Here is an 18664-nt window from a genome sequence, read left to right on the forward strand (position 1 = left end):
GTAGTTTGGACTCTAGCAATCAGATAGTTGCTGAAATTCTAAACTGGAAAGCTGCTGTATAAAATTCTAAATAACTCAAAAACTACAATGAAAAACATTTAAACCAATTGCAAATTGTCTCAGAATATCACTATCTACATCATACCTAAATGTAAAAGGTGTTGCATCTGTTATTACATTTTCCAGCAAAACTAGGGGGTGCAGTGGATAAATAGATAAAATTCTAAAGAGACAAAGAATTTCCCTAGAGAAGGCAGACATTTTCTCAGAATGCTGGGCAGTTTGCCAAGTATGTTTGGGAGCTGCCAACCTGGCACCACGTGGCACACTTCTGTAGTGTATATAGGGTTTTAGGAGTACATAGTAGAGACTAATGGTACATTACCCTACAGATTTATTTTTTTTATCCCCTTTCTGTTTTTTGCACTCCTGTCCCTTAAAACTATGTCCAGGTTTGGTAACAGTCATAAATTGCTTTGAGTAGTAATAAATTTACACACATAACTAAAAATGTTTAATGAATGTATATAGGAAAGTACTTTACAAAGCAATGAAGCGCAAATTGGCGTGCTTCTTCCCTTTGTAAAGTACATGGAATGGCTTGGGAGCAGGCGAGGAATTGAAGCATCCTATGGAAATACCTGAGTGGTGTGCTGAAGAAGTTTTCTATTGTATATTGGAAAGTAACATTTCCTTTTAATAGGCAAAAAACTGTTTGGTTAGACTTGCCCTTTATAGTTGTAGTAAACCCCAAATATACCGCTTTATAAAGTTAAAGTAAATGTAATTTTAAGCATAAGCTTCAGACTGTGGTGTCTAGGGCCCAACGGGGGTGCCATCTCAGGGCCCCCAACCCCACTCACTATTCTTCCCCTTGTCAAACCCACCTGCCAGCCTCTACTCCCCACCCCCTTTCTTGCCGCATAACTTTTATTTCTCCTTTTGGCTGCCATTGGGGGTGGAGTATCAAACGTTTGCGTCCCTGGGTTGGCGGGTTTTTTCCCAGTCTCCTGATGGCCCAGTTCAACACTGCTAAGCCTTATACCTATGTACTTGCTATTGAAAGAAATTTATGTCTGTCCATTGCTATTCTCTGCACTGCTGGCCCTGACTATATTCCCTATTAATACAATGTATCAGCAGTCAGTTCTTCTCTAGCCAAGACTTAAACTCCATTGTTTTATTGGTACATGCAGTCATGACCAGCAGTGCAAGGAATAGCAAAAGACAGACAAATACTGCTTTCAATAGCAATTGCATGTACAAATGTGCTGCCTATTTCTCCCTGAGGTGCCAATAAGAGCAGGCTTGTCGGACTGGTTGCAGCTGTACGGTCCATGTTTGCATAATAAACAAAGAGGAACAGAGCAAAAAAGGACAGAAACAGGAACCAAGTGACCAATAAATTCCAACCCCAAACATACTGGAATGAATTTGCTGCTGAAGGCAGGTCCCACTGCCGCCTGTATCACAGCAGCTCTCACAGAGACCAGACCTGCTCTACCATGGCTAACACCGAGTTCTACTTCAATGTGGACAGTGGGTACCTGGAGGGGCTTGTGCGGGGGTTTAAAGGGGGGATCCTGAGATCGACCGACTACCTCAATCTGGCACAGTGTGAAACCTTAGAAGGTAATTCTGTCTCTTACTCCTAAACTTTCTTTTAACCCTTCTGCATTCTACAGTGTCCAATAAGTAGAAATAATTAAAGGGCCAGTAACACTGTAGCGTGATAGGACTTTTTACATATTAATGTACTGGAACCCTGCTCTAGTAATATCCTGTGTTTGTGCCTAATATCTTTAATTAAAAAAACTTCTTTGTAGCAAACAGAACAGCCATGCAGGTACTACCAGGGCAATAAAGCATCTGGTATTAACCCTTGCAGGATATTATCACAGAGGGCAATGAAGGGTGTTTTGCCATTGCATATTTGGGCCTAAAAGCAGCCCACTTCCCTTTGCCATAAGGTCCAAGTTGCATTTCAGGTAACAGATATGCAATTAAATTAATTGTTTTTTACACAAAATATGTTATATGGAGGTCTTAGATGAATAGCAAGAACAGTACCTATTTCATGATAATGTGACTGGCCACCAGAGGCCACTGTTTCACTGGAGTCTGTGAATAAGCTTTAAATGCTTTCTTTCAACAGGAGCAATATGGTAGCTCCTGTTCAGTAAGCAATATCAGTGCCAATATGTTTTACTTAATAACTGAATAAATATAATCAAAATTATTATAAAACACATACTTTAACTTTCTGTTTTTAACTCTTTGCTTTAGTTTGCCATTAGAAGGCCTATTGATTAGCTAGGGATTGGCAAATCAAAACCCTATTATTGGTTGTGACTCAGCGTGTATACAAGCTGGTAGAGATTAAAGGCACATACTGCCACTATTTGCCCTATGCCACTAGCACAATAGTAGGTTTGGGAGCACCAGAGATGACCTAGGCATAAACGTGTCAGTTATTGAGATTTCATGTTTTTTTCTGGTATAAAATGTAATTCAGACATGGACTGACAATCTACAGATTCTGGCAAATGCCAGAGGGGCTGCTGTAAGATGCCATAGACAGTTATTATTTATTGGGCTGGTGTGGGGCAGTTTGGGCCTCTGTGTACTTGCAATGTCAGGGCCTATTTTGTATTTTGCAGGTTAAATTGTACCTTATAATGTTGACCCTAGTGTGTGTGAATGTGATTCACTGGTGCAGGGACCGATGTAAACAATGAACAATCTCTATAAAGCGCTGTGGAAATGTGTCAGCACTATAAAAATAAAGGGCAATCAAAGTAAAATAGCAGAAGTGAAGGATCATTTCAGTGCTGATGTGGAGAAGGCTGACATTCCCTGCAAACCCAAGAGACAGGGCCTCCTTTTGTCCAGTTATGCTCCACTGGGCAGTGCAACTCTGAAGGATGCACAGAGGTCACAGCAAGCAAATCTCCTCCTCCAAATCTCTCCTAAACACCGAGTGGGGCCACCAGCATCCAGTACAGAACAGAGCCAGCCGACCAGCTGTTTATAAAACAAACTCAGGGAGGATTTAGAAGCTGACAGATGTCTGATAGGCACCCTACTCACAGCACGGAAACAAGGCCAAATACTGCAAAAATCACAGTGACCAGGACATTATAATAAACTCTATAATATCCAGAAGAAGTAAAGAACCTATTTGTCTATATCAGGGATTTACAGTATGTGTTAGGTCTCGTAAATAGTACCCCATACTGTATAGAATGGGTCTGCACAACCCTCTTTAACACAGTGAGGCTTCCTATAATGAACTAGAATAATTAAAATATGAGTAATTATGTTAATTTATTATGTTACTTTTTCTCAGATGGGAATTTAATGAACTTCTTTTGTCTGACAGTTTAGAATGATTATAATAAAAAACACATTAAAGGCCAGCAATTATACGAGTATAAAGGTACCAGTGTCCTTATACTGAGGATTCTCTGTACTGATGTCTGACTTCCCCAAATGACGTGTTGGAAGGAATAGCAATGTGAATCACATGGAAGGGGGCGGGAGTACATTTAACCCTTAGATACTCCAGCGAGTTGTACTTATCAGAAGAGAAAGGTGGTGGCTCTGTTTTATATAAAGCAGGTTTATATCGCCAGCCTTCTGGCATTGACTGTACCCTCTCCTCTCTAATTTTGAGCCTTGAGTCAGCTGCAATGACTGAGCCATTAAGTATTTGTTTGGCCAATGTACCCATTCATGGGTTAGGTTGGGGCATTAACCAACTTAGTTTTACCCTTTTGTCATTGGGCTGAGGTGTGATTGTACCACTCAAACTGCCATTCATACAATGTACCATGAAGTTCATGCACAAATTTGTCCTAAGTGGAGGAGTTTTCTGCCCAAGTCTCCCTGAGCTAAAGGACAACTAGACGTAAACATATACAGAGCTTATAGTTATACATTAGGTATCATAAAGCTAATGCTCCCTGTAAGCTGTGCACTTGTGCACATGCACAAATTTTAAGACCAGCGCACACAAGAAATTCACGTGCACAAGGATTTTTGCATTAAAATAGATAGTATTATACTGCGGACACCAATTTTTCAAAACTGTAGTGGTGTTAAAAAAGTGCGCACCAAATTTTTGGTGCACACAGCCAAGAAGAAATTAGAGGAAACTTTGCTTGAGTTTTATTAATTAAAGGGTGTATCCTATTTCCTGGGCTGGAATAGATTTATGGTATCATTTATGGTGCAGTCAAGGGCACTCCTGTCCCTACAAAGGAAAGTGTCACGGTTGCCTTCATTCAACAATGCCCAAGGTTGGTGTCTCATAATTCTCCATAATGTTAGGTAGTGTTCCCTTTCTAGTTTGCAATAGCATTGTAACACATTAAGGCTATGGGAGATAATAAAATGAAGCTTGGAGCCAGGCTGGAGGTTTTTTGCATCTACTAACATGTGGCCAAACTGGGATGATCTGATCCTTTGGCCCTTTTATCACCCAATCGGATCATACTGGGGGCTTAGGGAGAAATGTCTGGAGAGGGCAGCATCAATGTTCTGACGCTGTTACAAATGGCACAGCTCTGCTCCATGTTACATGGCCCAACAGAATGATGCCTCATTATCGGCTATTGGGTTGAAATGTCCATTCAGTGCTTCTCTTCTCTTTCAGTTAGTTGGGCTGTTGGCCCCAGGAGAACAAAAGATTAGAGTTTGTCCAATCTCATGTACAGTAAATTGTACAGCATCTGTTTTTTGGGCCCAAGAGCCAATTAGTCATAAGCTTTACCATTGTATTGCAATTTTATGGCTAAATTCTCAGTTTGCTTACAAAGCAAAGTCTAGTTACATTCATGGGAATTTTCATTGTTGTGCAATGCAGTTTTTTCCAGTCCTATCTGCAGCAGGCACAGCTGTTATACAAGCAGGGACGCAGATTATCTGTGTCTTTCCCATATTCCTGTTCTCAAGTCGTCTCTGCTCCTCAGCTGAAGCTGCTGTTTAATGACACAGAACGTTGTGCATCCGCACTGTCACTACTCCCAGGCATCTGAAACAAGCATGACCTTTACAGTGTTTTGGAAACAGACTAGAGCTGGGTTGTACTGGACACTTGATTACAGGACAAACATCTATCCCAGCCAAAGCAGCTTATGCGGGTACTATCCAGAATGGGTCAGTATTGCCAGTGCATCTCAAGTCACACACCTGATTTGAACTGAATCACTGACATCAGAGCTGGTCATGGAAGCCCTCACGTTGGGTGCAGATCTCCAAGAGATTTTAACAAGGCTGCTCATGGGGCTCCATATATGTACTTCTATAGTATCGTTATTTTATGAGGTTGTTTCTTCTGGTTGATTCCTAGAAATTATTATGTTTATTAAGGCATACCTATTTCCCAAGGGACTAGCAAGTGGTAGCTGGAAAATCTTGCCTGTAGCGTCCCCTGAATTATACTTCTGGTGACACTAACCTAGCTGGCTACAGCCATAAGGGAACAATTAAACATTGCATGAAAATTTCCATCTGTCCCCTGTCCCATAGTACCACCTAATACAGCCACCACACCCACCTAAAGCAGCCACTACCATCACCTAATGCAGCCACTTGTACACCTTACCTAGCCACTAGTACCACCTAACCTACCCAGCAGAACAGCCTAACTTGGGAACTTATGTTCCTGGCACTCTGAGGCTCGAAATGTTTAGTCCTGGCACCTCTTTGCTATTGACATTTTTGGTAAAGCCCCCCAAAGCTAAGCAGGAACTTGGGCACAGTAAGGACAGGTACATTATTGGAAAACAATTTTTAAACTTTATTTAGATACAGTTTAGACAAGGCAGGCAATGTAGGTACATGGAACAGGCATTGGAACAGGTAGGTACAGGCAGACAGACAAGACTAACAAAAGTCCAATAGCAAAATTCCAATGCAATTAAAAAGCTAGTGGCCAAAGACTTGTACTTTGTGTAACAGTTCCTGCAATGCTTTATTATTTATTTAACATATTGCATTGCTTTATCTGATGCCCAAGCATACAGTCGCTGAATTAAGATATCTTACCTATAGTATTGGGACATGGATGTAATATATATAAACTAGGGGTGTGACTGTGAGTATGTGTGGCCAGAGACCTGAGATGATGGTGTGTGGGACCTAACCAAGTGTATAATCACTCTATGCACTTTATTATCACCATTAATCCTGTCAGTATATCTGTATTCCATAACTAAGGAAAAAAAGATAAAATGTCTCATTATATAGTTATATGGTCACGAAAATTAGCAACAAAGCAATGCTGGAATTACATAGGGGATCTTATATAACCAGGAGTTGGTGCTGTTTAGTAAATATCACCTGAGCTTTGGTAAAATAATAAAGAATTTGTATTTCCTAGGCCAGGCCATGTCTGCCCCCTTCCAAACCCTCCCTTAAGCGCACATGTGCACACAGCTTTTTCGGCACTGGGGACTTTGCATGTAGATTTGAGCAACTGTTAAAATCTCCCGCGGGCCCAGTCCTTTAAATTAGGGGGTATATGAGGCTAGGTGGCATACCACCCTTAAAAGCAGGCCGCCCCATGGCTTGGCCTTTGTGCCATTCCCACTTGATCCATTTGAAAAGTTGCGGAGAAGTTTAAGTGGAAGTGAAAGTAGCTATAATGGTTGTGCATAGCAAAGTCATGCTCGTGCAAGAATATGTTATTTCATGTTATTGTGCAGGAAAAAAACCTGTCAAATAATAGTTTTTTCCCAACTAGGGTTACTTTGTAGTGAACATTGACGTTATGCTACACAAAGGCAGCAGTTACACACCTCTGCACGCTACCACTCCCTTTGTGCCCAAGACATTCAGGGAAAACACCGCAGTATAGCCCCTCATTGGCTTTTGGTAAGCAGGGCCTCATGTTACAAAAACCCACTAGTGGTATAACTACTACCCCTTGCACCCTCTTTGGACCTGCTGGAGCTGCAGAATTTAAAGACACTGACACCAAAAAATAAAACTTTTTTTTATATCATAACATTGTCTTTGCATGCTATTTATAATCTTGCCATAAATGTCTTTGCCCAATGCTTTTACATAACCAATCTGATCCCCCATGTTCCTCTATGAGGGGGCTGCCATATTTGTGCAGCAGTAGGCCGTTAGCATTAGAAGCTATAACTGACAGGTTGAGAAGGAACAGTCAGGTTGGCAAAACAGTCAGGTTTAGGGACTTCAAGTAACAGTTACTTACAAAAGCAGCCCTAGCAGCAAGAAACAAACATAACCTATAAGGAACTTTTAATGTACCTTCATATTTTACATGGCTTAAATGGGGGCAAGGAGATGGAAGTGATGACTTGGCCTTTATGTACTGCTAAGATATTAATTTAAGAAATGAGAAGAGCAACCCATGTATACCACTGTGGATTGGCTGCTCCCATTATTACATTACCCAATGTTTTGTTCACTGTATACGTGGCCGCCTTATCCTTCCATACATACACTGGGCTAAATTCTTTCTTTTTTATGTTTAGACTTGAAGCTGCACCTCCAGTCAACTGACTATGGAAGCTTCTTGGCCAATGAAACCAGACAGCTTACAGTCTCCATCATTGATCAGAGACTGAAAGACAAGCTGATGGCAGAATTCCACTATTTCAGAAACCATGCGTTTGAGCCGCTTGCCACTTTTCTGGATTTTATAACGTAAGGAATGCTTTTTGGATTAATACCTTTCATATTCAGCCTGTATAAGAATGGCAGAATAGCAATGCTAAATGTAAAATGCTGAATGTGAAAGTTGTCTTAATATTATTCCCTTGGTACCTTTGCTTGCTCTGCATATCTGTTGCATAAACTATAATCCATGTTTTCTCCTTGGCCTGATTTTCAACACACTATTGGTTGTATATTTGTTCTTCTTACCTCAGGTACAGCTACATGATCGATAACATAATCCTGCTGATAACAGGGACTTTACACCAAAGGCCAATTTCTGAATTGGTGCCTAAGTGCCACCCTTTGGGCAGCTTTGAACAGATGGAAGCAGTCAATATTGCCCAGACCCCGGCTGAACTCTTCAATGCCATTATAGTGGACACACCTCTTGGTAACAAAAAATAAACATTTAGTATACATTAATATAACAGACCATATTTTATCACTCTTTTACCTAACGCCACCATCTCAGTTACATAACATTATATGGGGGCAGACATCTAAGGACCATGCTTGTAAATTACTTTTATAGGGTATGGTTATATACCAGGAGCAAAATCTACACCATCCCCATGTGTACCTATACCTGCCACACCATTCCTAAATGCAGTTTGCATCACAATGTGCTATGCCCAGCAGGCCCCATGGGAGCTAGGGGTTAAACTGCACCCCATGGTAGTTCCTGCCTACAATGAGCTGTAAACTAATACATGGCATAAAACCCAGAAAGTCAGGGAGATATTTCAGTGAGTCTGGATAACAGTCAGAATTGCCAAATGCAACTTCATCACAGAAAGTACATCATTTAATTCTGTGCCTAATGAGTATTTCTCCCCCCCCCCAGCTGATTTCTTCCAAGACTGTCTGTCTGAAAATGACATGGATGAAATGAATATTGAAATAATGCGCAATAAACTCTATAAGGTAATTGCTGCTGGACTTATTGTGTGCTCTCGCACTGTCTTATTAATGTGAAAGTGACCAATTAGAAAGTCATGCAAAAAAGCATGAAGCTATAGATTACTATATGCACATGAAGCTATACATAACTATATGCAGAGAACACTTCTCTGTATATTTGTATTTATGCGCAAGTGAGAATTGTCTTATTATATTTAGTAATTTTCCATGGTCTGAATTTCCACATAATCAAATTGCCTTTTGAATACTTCAACAAACATATTAATTAATAAGTTGTTCTGCACATACACTGGGTCTAATACTTACTGGCATATTTATAATGGTACAGATGAGACCTCAAACGAATATTAAACTGTACTGGCCCAATATAGACTTATTAAACAATAATGGCTTTGTATCTTTGTTACTCCATGTTTGGTAGATGGTTATTTTAAGAGTTATAGCATGGAAAAAGCTTTCTGCAATCCAAACTATGTCTAGGCCACTAGAGGGCACTGCGTCCTTGCAGTTTCTGGATAAGTGTTCCTCATAAGAGCAGTGATGCAGATGATGCAAATGTCAAAAGATATAATTAAGTGATCTTCTGTGTACAGACTGAGCAATACCACATACTTTATTGTCTTTTTGGTGCAAATTTAAAGTACATTTCTCCAAAATGAGCAACTTATTATTAACACATGACATGATATTTTCTTTTTGTTTAATGTGCCTGCCTAATATTTAGTGTCTAAATTTCAGTGCAGCAAAAAAAGCCCCAAACAATTCATATTCTACAAGAGAAGCACTTGAAAAACATTTTCTGGGATGCAGTAACCCATTAAGGCATATACCTACAACAATAAAGGACTTTATTTATAATTTTCACCTATTTTTTATATTTTCTGTTTATGGTTAATTGTAACTTACTGTATTTCTGCTTATTATTGTTACAGTCGTACCTAGAGGCATTCTACAAATTTTGTAAAAAACTAGGTGGGACCACAGAGGAAATCATGTGTCCGATTCTCGAGGTAATGATAAGTTTATATCTTCTATAATTTATAACTGAATGTGGACAATCTAGTTTAAAGGAAATTTAAATATCTATAACAAAGGTATGTAAAATTGCTCACAGCGCTCCTCTAAGCACTTTTGCAATTTACATGAATCCTACTTTTCAAGATACTAGCAGTTTTTAAACTGCTAATATCATGAATTTGAAATAGCCCCACCTGCTGTTCAATTCGACTGACTGTGTACCATTGGATGAAAATTCATTTAGTGAGAAAATTAGCATTTTGTGTTGTTGCTCTGCTTAAAACTGACCAGAGAAATGTCAGATAACTCATCCTCAGGGTCAGACTGGGCCCCTTCCCCTGGCCGCTAATGTCCTCCCCTGATGCGTTTCACTTACGCGCACTCAGAAGAGGATGTCCCAGCAGGGGGTGAGGGGAATGTGGCAGGGGCCTTGAAGGGGGTTAGGGGGGTGCGGTGGTGGCCCCTGCAGGGGATGTGGGTGACACGGCCAGCGGGGGCACCTTGGGGGATGCGGGGCCCCAGGAGCGGCCCTGCACCCCCCAGTCCAACCCTGCTCATCCTTGCTTACTAACTCAATTTTCTAAGCAGAACACAAGCAGTTCCTTTTCTCACTACATTAATTTTCAGCCAACTGCAGACAGTCAGTGAATTTAACAGCAGGTGGCGCTGTTGTTTTAAATTCATTACAATAGCAGGTTAACCAAATACTTTGTATAAAAAAGTAAATGATATTATAGTACAGGCTTGGACAGTGCTTTGTTAGGTATCATTACTACTATAATAAATGTTTGGTACTTAAAGTGCTTAGAAAATGTGTGCAGTACATTTAACTGTTATCTTTACTATATAAAACTATAAGTTGTATTAACAATATAATAATTTACTATAGACAATATAGAGTTAATTTCTACAGTGAAAATCTATCCACCATTTTAGTGTGATCAAATATATAGCCTATGCGCTACATCAGGCTTCCAGTTGTAAATATTCAGTGGGTGATAAACAGTAAGACTAAATATCTTGTATTGGTCCATGACATGACCCAGTACACTGCTGCTGTACCACCAAAAAGACTTTGGATGATGTTGTTGTAAGAAAACATAGTTATTATGTATATATGTCAGCAAATCCTATGAAAGCTGAATTTTATATTTCAATTGTATTGAAATATAAAAAAAACAGCTAAGCAACACTAAGGGGCAGATTCATCAAAGTACGACAGGTCCAAATACAAAAAAATGTTATTTTTTAAAGGTTATAACTTTTGCGTATTTTCTGCAATATTTTCGTACATTTGCATGACTTTTTCATACTTTGTGACAAAATTTGTGCAACAAAATCGCATTGTCGCGCCAAGTAGTAAAGTTTCGGATTCATTCAAGCTTCGGTATCATGACTTTCCTTGGGCCAGGTTGGAGCTGCAGAGTGCCATTGAGTCCTATAGGAGACTTTCCTTGGGCCAGGTTGGAGCTGCAGAGCGCCATTGAGCCCTATGGGAGACTTTCCTTGGGCCGGGTTGGAGCTGCAGAGTGCCATTGAGCCCTATGGGAGACTTTCCTTGGGCCGGGTTGGAGCTGCAGAGCGCCATTGAGCCCTATGGGAGACTTTCCTTGGGCCAGGTTGGAGCTGCAGAGCGCCATTGAGCCCTATGGGAGACTTTCCTTGGGCCAGGTTGGAGCTGCAGAGCGCCATTGAGCCCTATGGGAGACTTTCCTTGGGCCGGGTTGGAACTGCAGAGCGCCATTGAGCCCTATGGGAGACTTTCCTTGGGCCAGGTTGGAGCTGCAGAGTGCCATTGAGTCCTATGGGAGACTTTCCTTGGGCCGGGTTGGAGCTGCAGAGTGCCATTGAGCCCTATGGGAGACTTTCCTTGGGCCGGGTTGGAGCTGCAGAGTGCCATTGAGCCCTATGGGAGACTTTCCTTGGGCCAGGTTGGAGCTGCAGAGTGCCATTGAGTCCTATGAGAGGCTTTCCTTGGGCCAGGTTGGAGCTGCAGAGTGCCATTGAGCCCTATGGGAGACTTTCCTTGGGCCGGGATGGAGCTGCAGAGTGCCATTGAGCCCTATGGGTGACTTTCCTTGGGCCAGGTTGGAGCTGCAGAGTGCCATTGAGCCCTATGGGAGACTTTCCTTGGGCCAGGTTGGAGCTGCAGAGTGCCACTGAGCCCTATGGGAGACTTTCCTTGGGCCAGGTTGGAGCTGCAGAGTGCCATTGAGCCCTATGGGAGACTTTCCTTGGGCCAGGTTGGAGCTGCAGAGTGCCATTGAGTCCTATGGGAGGCTTTCCTTGGGCCAGGTTGGAGCTGCAGAGTGCCATTGAGCCCTATGGGAGACTTTCCTTGGGCCGGGTTGGAGCTGCAGAGTGCCATTAAGCCCTATGGGAGGTTTTCTTTGGGCCGGGTTGGAGCTGCAGAGTGCCATTGAGCCCTATGGGAGACTTTCCTTGGGCCAGGTTGGAGCTGAAGAGTGCCATTGAGTCCTATGGGAGGCTTCCAAAATCATGCACAGAAGGTTCAAAGTCAGAAAGGTTTTCCTGCATTTTACGATTGCTCAGATACGAAAAAAAATCATCCCCGAACCGACTGCGCCCATTACAGTCGGCCCTCAGGGCCAAACGACCGAATTAGTCTAAATTCCCCCGATATCGCCCGACTGTAGGTGGGAATATCGGGAGAAGACCGCTCGCTTCACAACCTTGCCAGGCTAGGGGATCTTTACGTGTATGGCCACCTTTAGTTTGTGAGCACGCAGGTCAGAACCAAAGGCGAACTAACTGAATAGTTATGTCCCATATGGCCGCCCCTCAAGTCACTGATTGGTTACTGACTACTAACAGCTTAAAGAGCTTTAAAGGAGGAAGGCTATTTGGCTATTATGCTAGACATCTGCCCACTCCAGCCTGTATAGATTACATTCTTGCCTAACTAACTATATTGAAAACATTTTTTATTTTGCACAGTCTATCTATTTTACCCAGTTTCATTTTTACACTGAACTGTTCCTTTAAGTTGGTGTTAACCCTGACAGGCATTGTGGAATTCTTTTGGGGTTTTTATTCAGTTTTCTGATATATCTAAAGTCCTGTACTGCCCCTTAATTAATATTAAACAGGCATATTGCTAACAGAAGGGAAAAAGTGCCTACAGTGTGGCTAAAGATATTTGTAGATAACATTAATCAGTTTGCAATTCATGAGATTCTTTTGGGGAAGACTGAAGAAGGGTTCACCCCCTAAAATATTGTAAAGTCTTTGGTAAATGTGATCTGTATTGCTGAGCTTCTTTATCAATGATTCCTACTGGCAGTAGCTACAATGTGGTGAACAGAGGCACTGTGGAATTTCTGAGCTAGAATATATAAGTGGGTATAAGTGCCTGGTTTTTAAGTGTTCATGTTCTCTTTGAGTGTTATACCAGATGGGCTATGGGCTTATCAGATGAATATTTACAATGTGTTGATAACCATATTGCACTAATGACTGGCCTAAGACAAATCAATGACATCACTTTGTGCAAGAGCGGCTGTATTTATTTGGCAGATGGCTGTGTACCTGTATTACTGGGGCCATCAGCTAATTAGCATCTGTGCTTTGGTCTGATCATCCAGATTACTTGGAGAATAACAGTAAATAAATAAAAATGCTTTCAGTTTTTTTATCAGCACAATTGCACAATTAAATCCACATAGGGCTCTCCTTGCTTTAATAAAGGATTTAACCTGTCAGTTTGCATTGAATAGCATGTGAAATGGAAAATCAATGCAATAAAGTCATTTGTGTTAATTATTTAGATACAATACCATAGGGGTGAATGGAATATAAGGCAAACAGTTTTTAATGAAACACAGTTGATGAGATGTATTCCCGAGGCAAACAGGACAGTAAAATACCCTGGGCAAATGAGACTTGATTTCTGGATCACAAATCTGCTGACTTGCTTTTTCTGGGGGGGGTCAATGTACTCTCATGGAATACAGTAATGACATGGTGCTTTTGTCTTGTGCAGTTTGAAGCCGACAGGCGTGCATTTGTCATCACCATAAATTCATTTGGCACAGAGCTAAACAAGGAAGAGAGGGAGAAGTTGTACCCCACTTGTGGAAGGCTTTTCCCAGAAGGCCTGCGCATGCTTGGTAATGCTGACGACCAGGACCAAGTGAAAACCACTGCTGAGTATTATGCTGTATGTAATTCTTTTCTATCCTGTTGTGTTATCTTTCTGTCAGGAGGTCTAATTGCATCAGAAAATTCCATGGGAAGCTCCTGCTCTCTTTGTCTCCATATGCAGTAATGTGGTTCTTGGATTCCCTAGCTACCTGGCTGGGTATCACCATGACACACAAGACCCTTTGCCTGTTTTTTTGGTGCTGAAAACTGACATTTCTAGAGGAACATCCATCACATTATTCAGGAAGGACCCTAAAAATTAATACTTTCTTATAGGGTCTAATAAATGGTCAAAGGGATGTTAAAATGTATTCTTGTGTCCATGGTTCCTATTTTAATCTATTTAAAGTTTTCTTGCAAATAAGACATACACTAAGGGGGCCATATACTAACCGTCAGATTTTTTTTCCATTTTGGATTTTTAGTGCTAAAAGTCACCAACTATGTCCAAAAATCCAAATCCAAAATTTGCCAGCTAGAGCTTGCCAAGATCATGTAGTAGTCAATGGCAGATTGACTGAAAGATCTTCTTGTGCCTTGTAACTTTTTTTTTGTTGTAATTTTTGTTGTTTTTTTGTGCAACAATTTGAAAAATTTGAGTTTTCGCTTTTTCGAGATTTGCACAAACTGTTTGGTATCTACAAATGGGAATGTACCATCATTTTAAGACAAAGTTCCATGGCAAGTTTCCACTGCAATAATGTATAGACAAAATTAGTTTCAAGCTGGAGGGTGCAGGGTCCACCAGGGCTACTGCCTCAGGGGCCCCTGCACCCCCCCCAATGAGCCGCTTACTCTAATGATATAGTGCAGGCTGTGACAATGGCACCCAGTCCACCATGTGCTCCAGTAGGGGTGGCACTCTCATAGACTCAACTGTACTTATCTACATAGTGTGGCACAGGTATGGAATCTCTTATATGGAAACCTGTTATCCAGAAAGCTCTGAATTATGGGAAGGCCACCTCCCATAGACTCTATTTTAATCAAATAATTCACTTTTTCAAAAATGATTTCCTTTTCCTCTGTAATATTTAAACTGTACCTTGTACAGGTATGGGACCCGTTATCCAGAATGCTCGGGACCAAGGGTATTCCTGATAAGGGATCTTTCTATAATTTGGATCTTCATACCTTAAGTCTACTAAAAAATCAATAAAACATTAACTAAACCCAAAAGGATTATTTTGCATCCAGTAAGGATTAATTATATCTTAGTTGGGGTGAAATAAAAAGCTCTGTTTTATTTTTACAGAGAAAAATAATTCAGAGCTTTCTTGATATCGGGTTTCCGGATTACAGATCCCATACCTGTACTTGATCCAAACTAAGATACAATTAATCCTTATTGCAGGCAAACCAATCCTATTGGGTTTATTTAATGTTTAAATGATTTTTAGTAGAGTTAAAGCATGAAGATCCAAATTAGGGAAAGACCAGACCTAGACCAGAAAACCCCAGGTCCAAAGCATTATGGATAACAGATCCCAAACCTGTACTTAGAAAAAGAGTAAAACAAATTTTCTACAGCAATGGAAAAACTTATGAATACATTCTGTTGAGCTACAAATTCCTGCAATGTGGTATTTATTAAAAGATTAGGTTTTGTTATCTGGAACAAGCACAATTACTTTTTGTACTGAAGGGATGGAGCCCAAGTATATGAGAATTCTAAACATCTGATGTCACAGGAAATCATACAGAACTAATACAACAGTGTAAAAATTAAATGGATTTTAAATAACTGGGGGTAATTACCTGAACACAGTTTCCTTGCAGTCCACTTGAAAAAGACAACATACTTATAAATGACATGTTGTGATTTTTAGGAGTACAAAGCGCTGTTTGAAGGAGTTGGAATTGGAACGGGCGAAAAAACACTGGAAGACAAATTTTTTGAACATGAGGTAACTAGAGATGACTTCTCAGCTTTCACAAAGATATTACTATACCACCTGTACCCAATACAGCACAAACAGGAACTATATCAAAGGGTTCATGTTTTTTGTATGAGTGAAAGGTCCAGTGGAACCATAACACAGCACTCTCTGGCCTGCAGGCCAGATGTGGCCCCTTAAAGGAACAGTTCAGTGTAAAAATGAAAATGGCAAAATAGACAGACTGTGAAAAATAACAATTGGTGTCAATATAGTTAGTTAGGCAAAAATGTAATCTATACAGGCTGGAGTGAGCAGATGTCTAACATAACAACCATAACACTACTTCCTACTTTACAGCTTTCTAAGCTGTTAGCAGTCAGTAACCAATCAGTGACTTAAGGGGGGCCACATGGGACATAACTGTTCAGTTAGTTTGCATTTGAATCTGATCTGCTTGCTCACAAACTAACTGAACAGTTATGTCCCATGTGGCCTTCCCTAAAGTCACTGACTAACTAAGAGGTTAGAGAGCTGAAAGCAGGAAGTAGAGTTCCGGCTATTATGTTAGACTGCCTGGTGTCTGGTGACTCCAGCCTTATAGATTACATTCTTGTCTAACAAACAATATTACAAATATTGTTTTACACAGTCTATCTATTTTACCCAGTTCATTTTTACACTGAACTGTTTCTTAAAAGTTATATTTATGGTCTCCAATCTGCTAATGAGAAATAATTTGTCTACAAAGAATTAAACATGATCCCCCTAGTGGGGCTGAAGTTGATCAAGAATGTATAATGAAGCCCCACCAGTTGTTGTTGGACTACAACTATCAGTATCCTACCAACAACCAAGGTAGGCTGGACATCTCAGCTGTATTATATGTACTGAAATATGTAAGCTGTTAAACAACAAATGATGGCCTCTGAAATATGACAGGTAGGTGATTAAAAAAAATACAAAAAATAAAAAAAGTCATTTGATTTTAAGGATTCCAATTTAGTTCGGCTACGTTCTTGGATTTGGCCAAATTCAAATTCTACTGGAAAAGGCAAAATTTTGGTTGAATCTCGACCAGAACCTGGATTCAGTGCATCCCTAGAGAACATATAAGTACCCAAGGAATTTTTACTTTCTTAATACTTGTTGTAAATACCTGGTAGCTTCCACCTTGGTTTGTTTGGCATAGCTTCATTGACTTCAATAGAGCAGAACCTTCAGGTTCACTTAAATGGACAGTGCTGTTCTCTGGCTGTCCATTGAAAAAGCCTCAAAATAAATCAAAGCCAAAGTACAATTAATATTCAAGTATATTACTTTATTAACATTCTAACATGTGTTAGAGGCAGCATTCTAATCACATTAATTCAGTGGGCACAACCTTCTTACCTATTGCTCTTGCAGACCAGCTCCAACCCTGATCTGCATATGCATGTGTTTGTGTGAGCCTGTAATTACTAATAAGAACTGCAGCGGCCCATTGATTGTAAATAGATGCAAACCCTTTCTGCACAGTGAGGAATTATACATCATTGATCTTATTAACGTTTGTTGAAAACTAATTATCAGCACACTTAAACAAACAAGGACCTAGGGCATAGGATAGCTACCAACACTAGGCCTGGCACTACATGTGTATTTCAACAAATAATATGGGTTCATATGTTACTCTTGAGATTCTGCAAATGAAGATGCTTGCCCCCAAAGAAAGAATTTATAAAAAGGATATAAAAAAGAATACTTTCTTGGTAATTTACATGCGATCACTATAGAGCTTTTATGTTTTTTGTCCTGCCCGTTTGACGAGACCACCGATATCCAACGCTCTTGCGATATTGGGCGTCTTGTCGATCCGCCATACACACACACATGGCCATCTTGTTCTTGGTCTGTAACTGAGGAATGAAGGTCTGTAAATCTGTTTCTATTATAGACGTTAACCTGATACTTATAATGCCTATGGAATGATTTGTATTTTAATGTTCTCTCATGCTCACTTAAAGGCTGTGCCTTTATGGTGATTGCAGTCAGACATCTGGAACTTCTGTGAGTTACTTCTCTGAAACTAGCCAATGGCTTCCGATATGACTCACATACACTGTTTCAAGCAATGGTGTCTGTAGGCTAGTGGTACCTACATTGCGTAACTCTGAATTGGAGCATATACAGATGGAGTTGATACATGAGAATCTATGTCAGATACCATTTACATAAATATAGTTTTCCTAGCACTGTCCTCTCCATTTTAGAGCATAGAGACCTGTGGCAATTTAGAAGTGCTGAAGACCTGGTGCAAATTGCAAAAAAGATAATACCTCATTCTGGTGTATTGTAACACTTGTCTGTATACAGTATATATATTTTTTTTGTTTGTTTCATTTCATCAGGTAAAAATGAATGTGCTGGCATTTAACAACCAGTTCCACTTTGGAGTGTTCTACGCCTATGTTAAACTGAAGGAACAAGAATGCAGAAACATTGTGTGGATTGCAGAGTGCATTTCTCAGCGACACAGAACCAAAATTAATAATTACATCCCCATCTTGTAATGCACATCCTATTATCTTATCTGTCTCTGTAGTAAAACAAAATGTTCTGTTGCCTCTTATGGGGTCGCTAATCCGATTAATGACTATTGCTATTTATAAATATCCCTACCAGGAAAGTGTTTGGACTCTTTTAGTTCCCTGTAAAAATATCTACACTATATTCATATATCCATAATAAACTATTACATAAAACAAAATACTAATATTGTCATTTTTAATATTTAATTTTTTAATTAATCTAATATTGTCATTTTTTAAAGATCACATTTTGTGATGCCAATTAAATAAAAAACTACATCTGTTTTAGTTTGGTATTGAAAAATAACAATGGTGATAAAACAAAATGTCATTATTCACAAAAACTTGGGCCTTTTTGAAATCCATTACAGACAAGCCATGTATTTTTCCCCTTCAGTCTAACCCATCCTTAGTCGCTGA

At 40.1% G+C, this 18664-nt stretch overlaps 1 protein-coding gene across 1 annotated transcript; it reads left to right on the forward strand.

Annotated features, from left to right (window-relative positions):
• The first annotated feature begins 1474 nt into the window (after nucleotides 1-1474).
• atp6v0d2 (ATPase, H+ transporting, lysosomal 38kDa, V0 subunit d2) lies at nucleotides 1475-18423 on the forward strand. Its single transcript, NM_204031.1, is given in 8 exon segments — nucleotides 1475-1632; nucleotides 7512-7683; nucleotides 7908-8086; nucleotides 8540-8619; nucleotides 9549-9626; nucleotides 13637-13813; nucleotides 15627-15704; nucleotides 18065-18423. Coding segments are annotated over 8 exon segments (1053 nt in total). The 5' UTR covers nucleotides 1475-1505; the 3' UTR covers nucleotides 18227-18423.
• The last annotated feature ends 241 nt before the right edge of the window (nucleotides 18424-18664 follow it).

Source organism: Xenopus tropicalis, chromosome 6 (assembly GCF_000004195.4).
Source record: "Xenopus tropicalis strain Nigerian chromosome 6, UCB_Xtro_10.0, whole genome shotgun sequence".
Lineage (NCBI taxonomy): Eukaryota > Metazoa > Chordata > Amphibia > Anura > Pipidae > Xenopus > Xenopus tropicalis.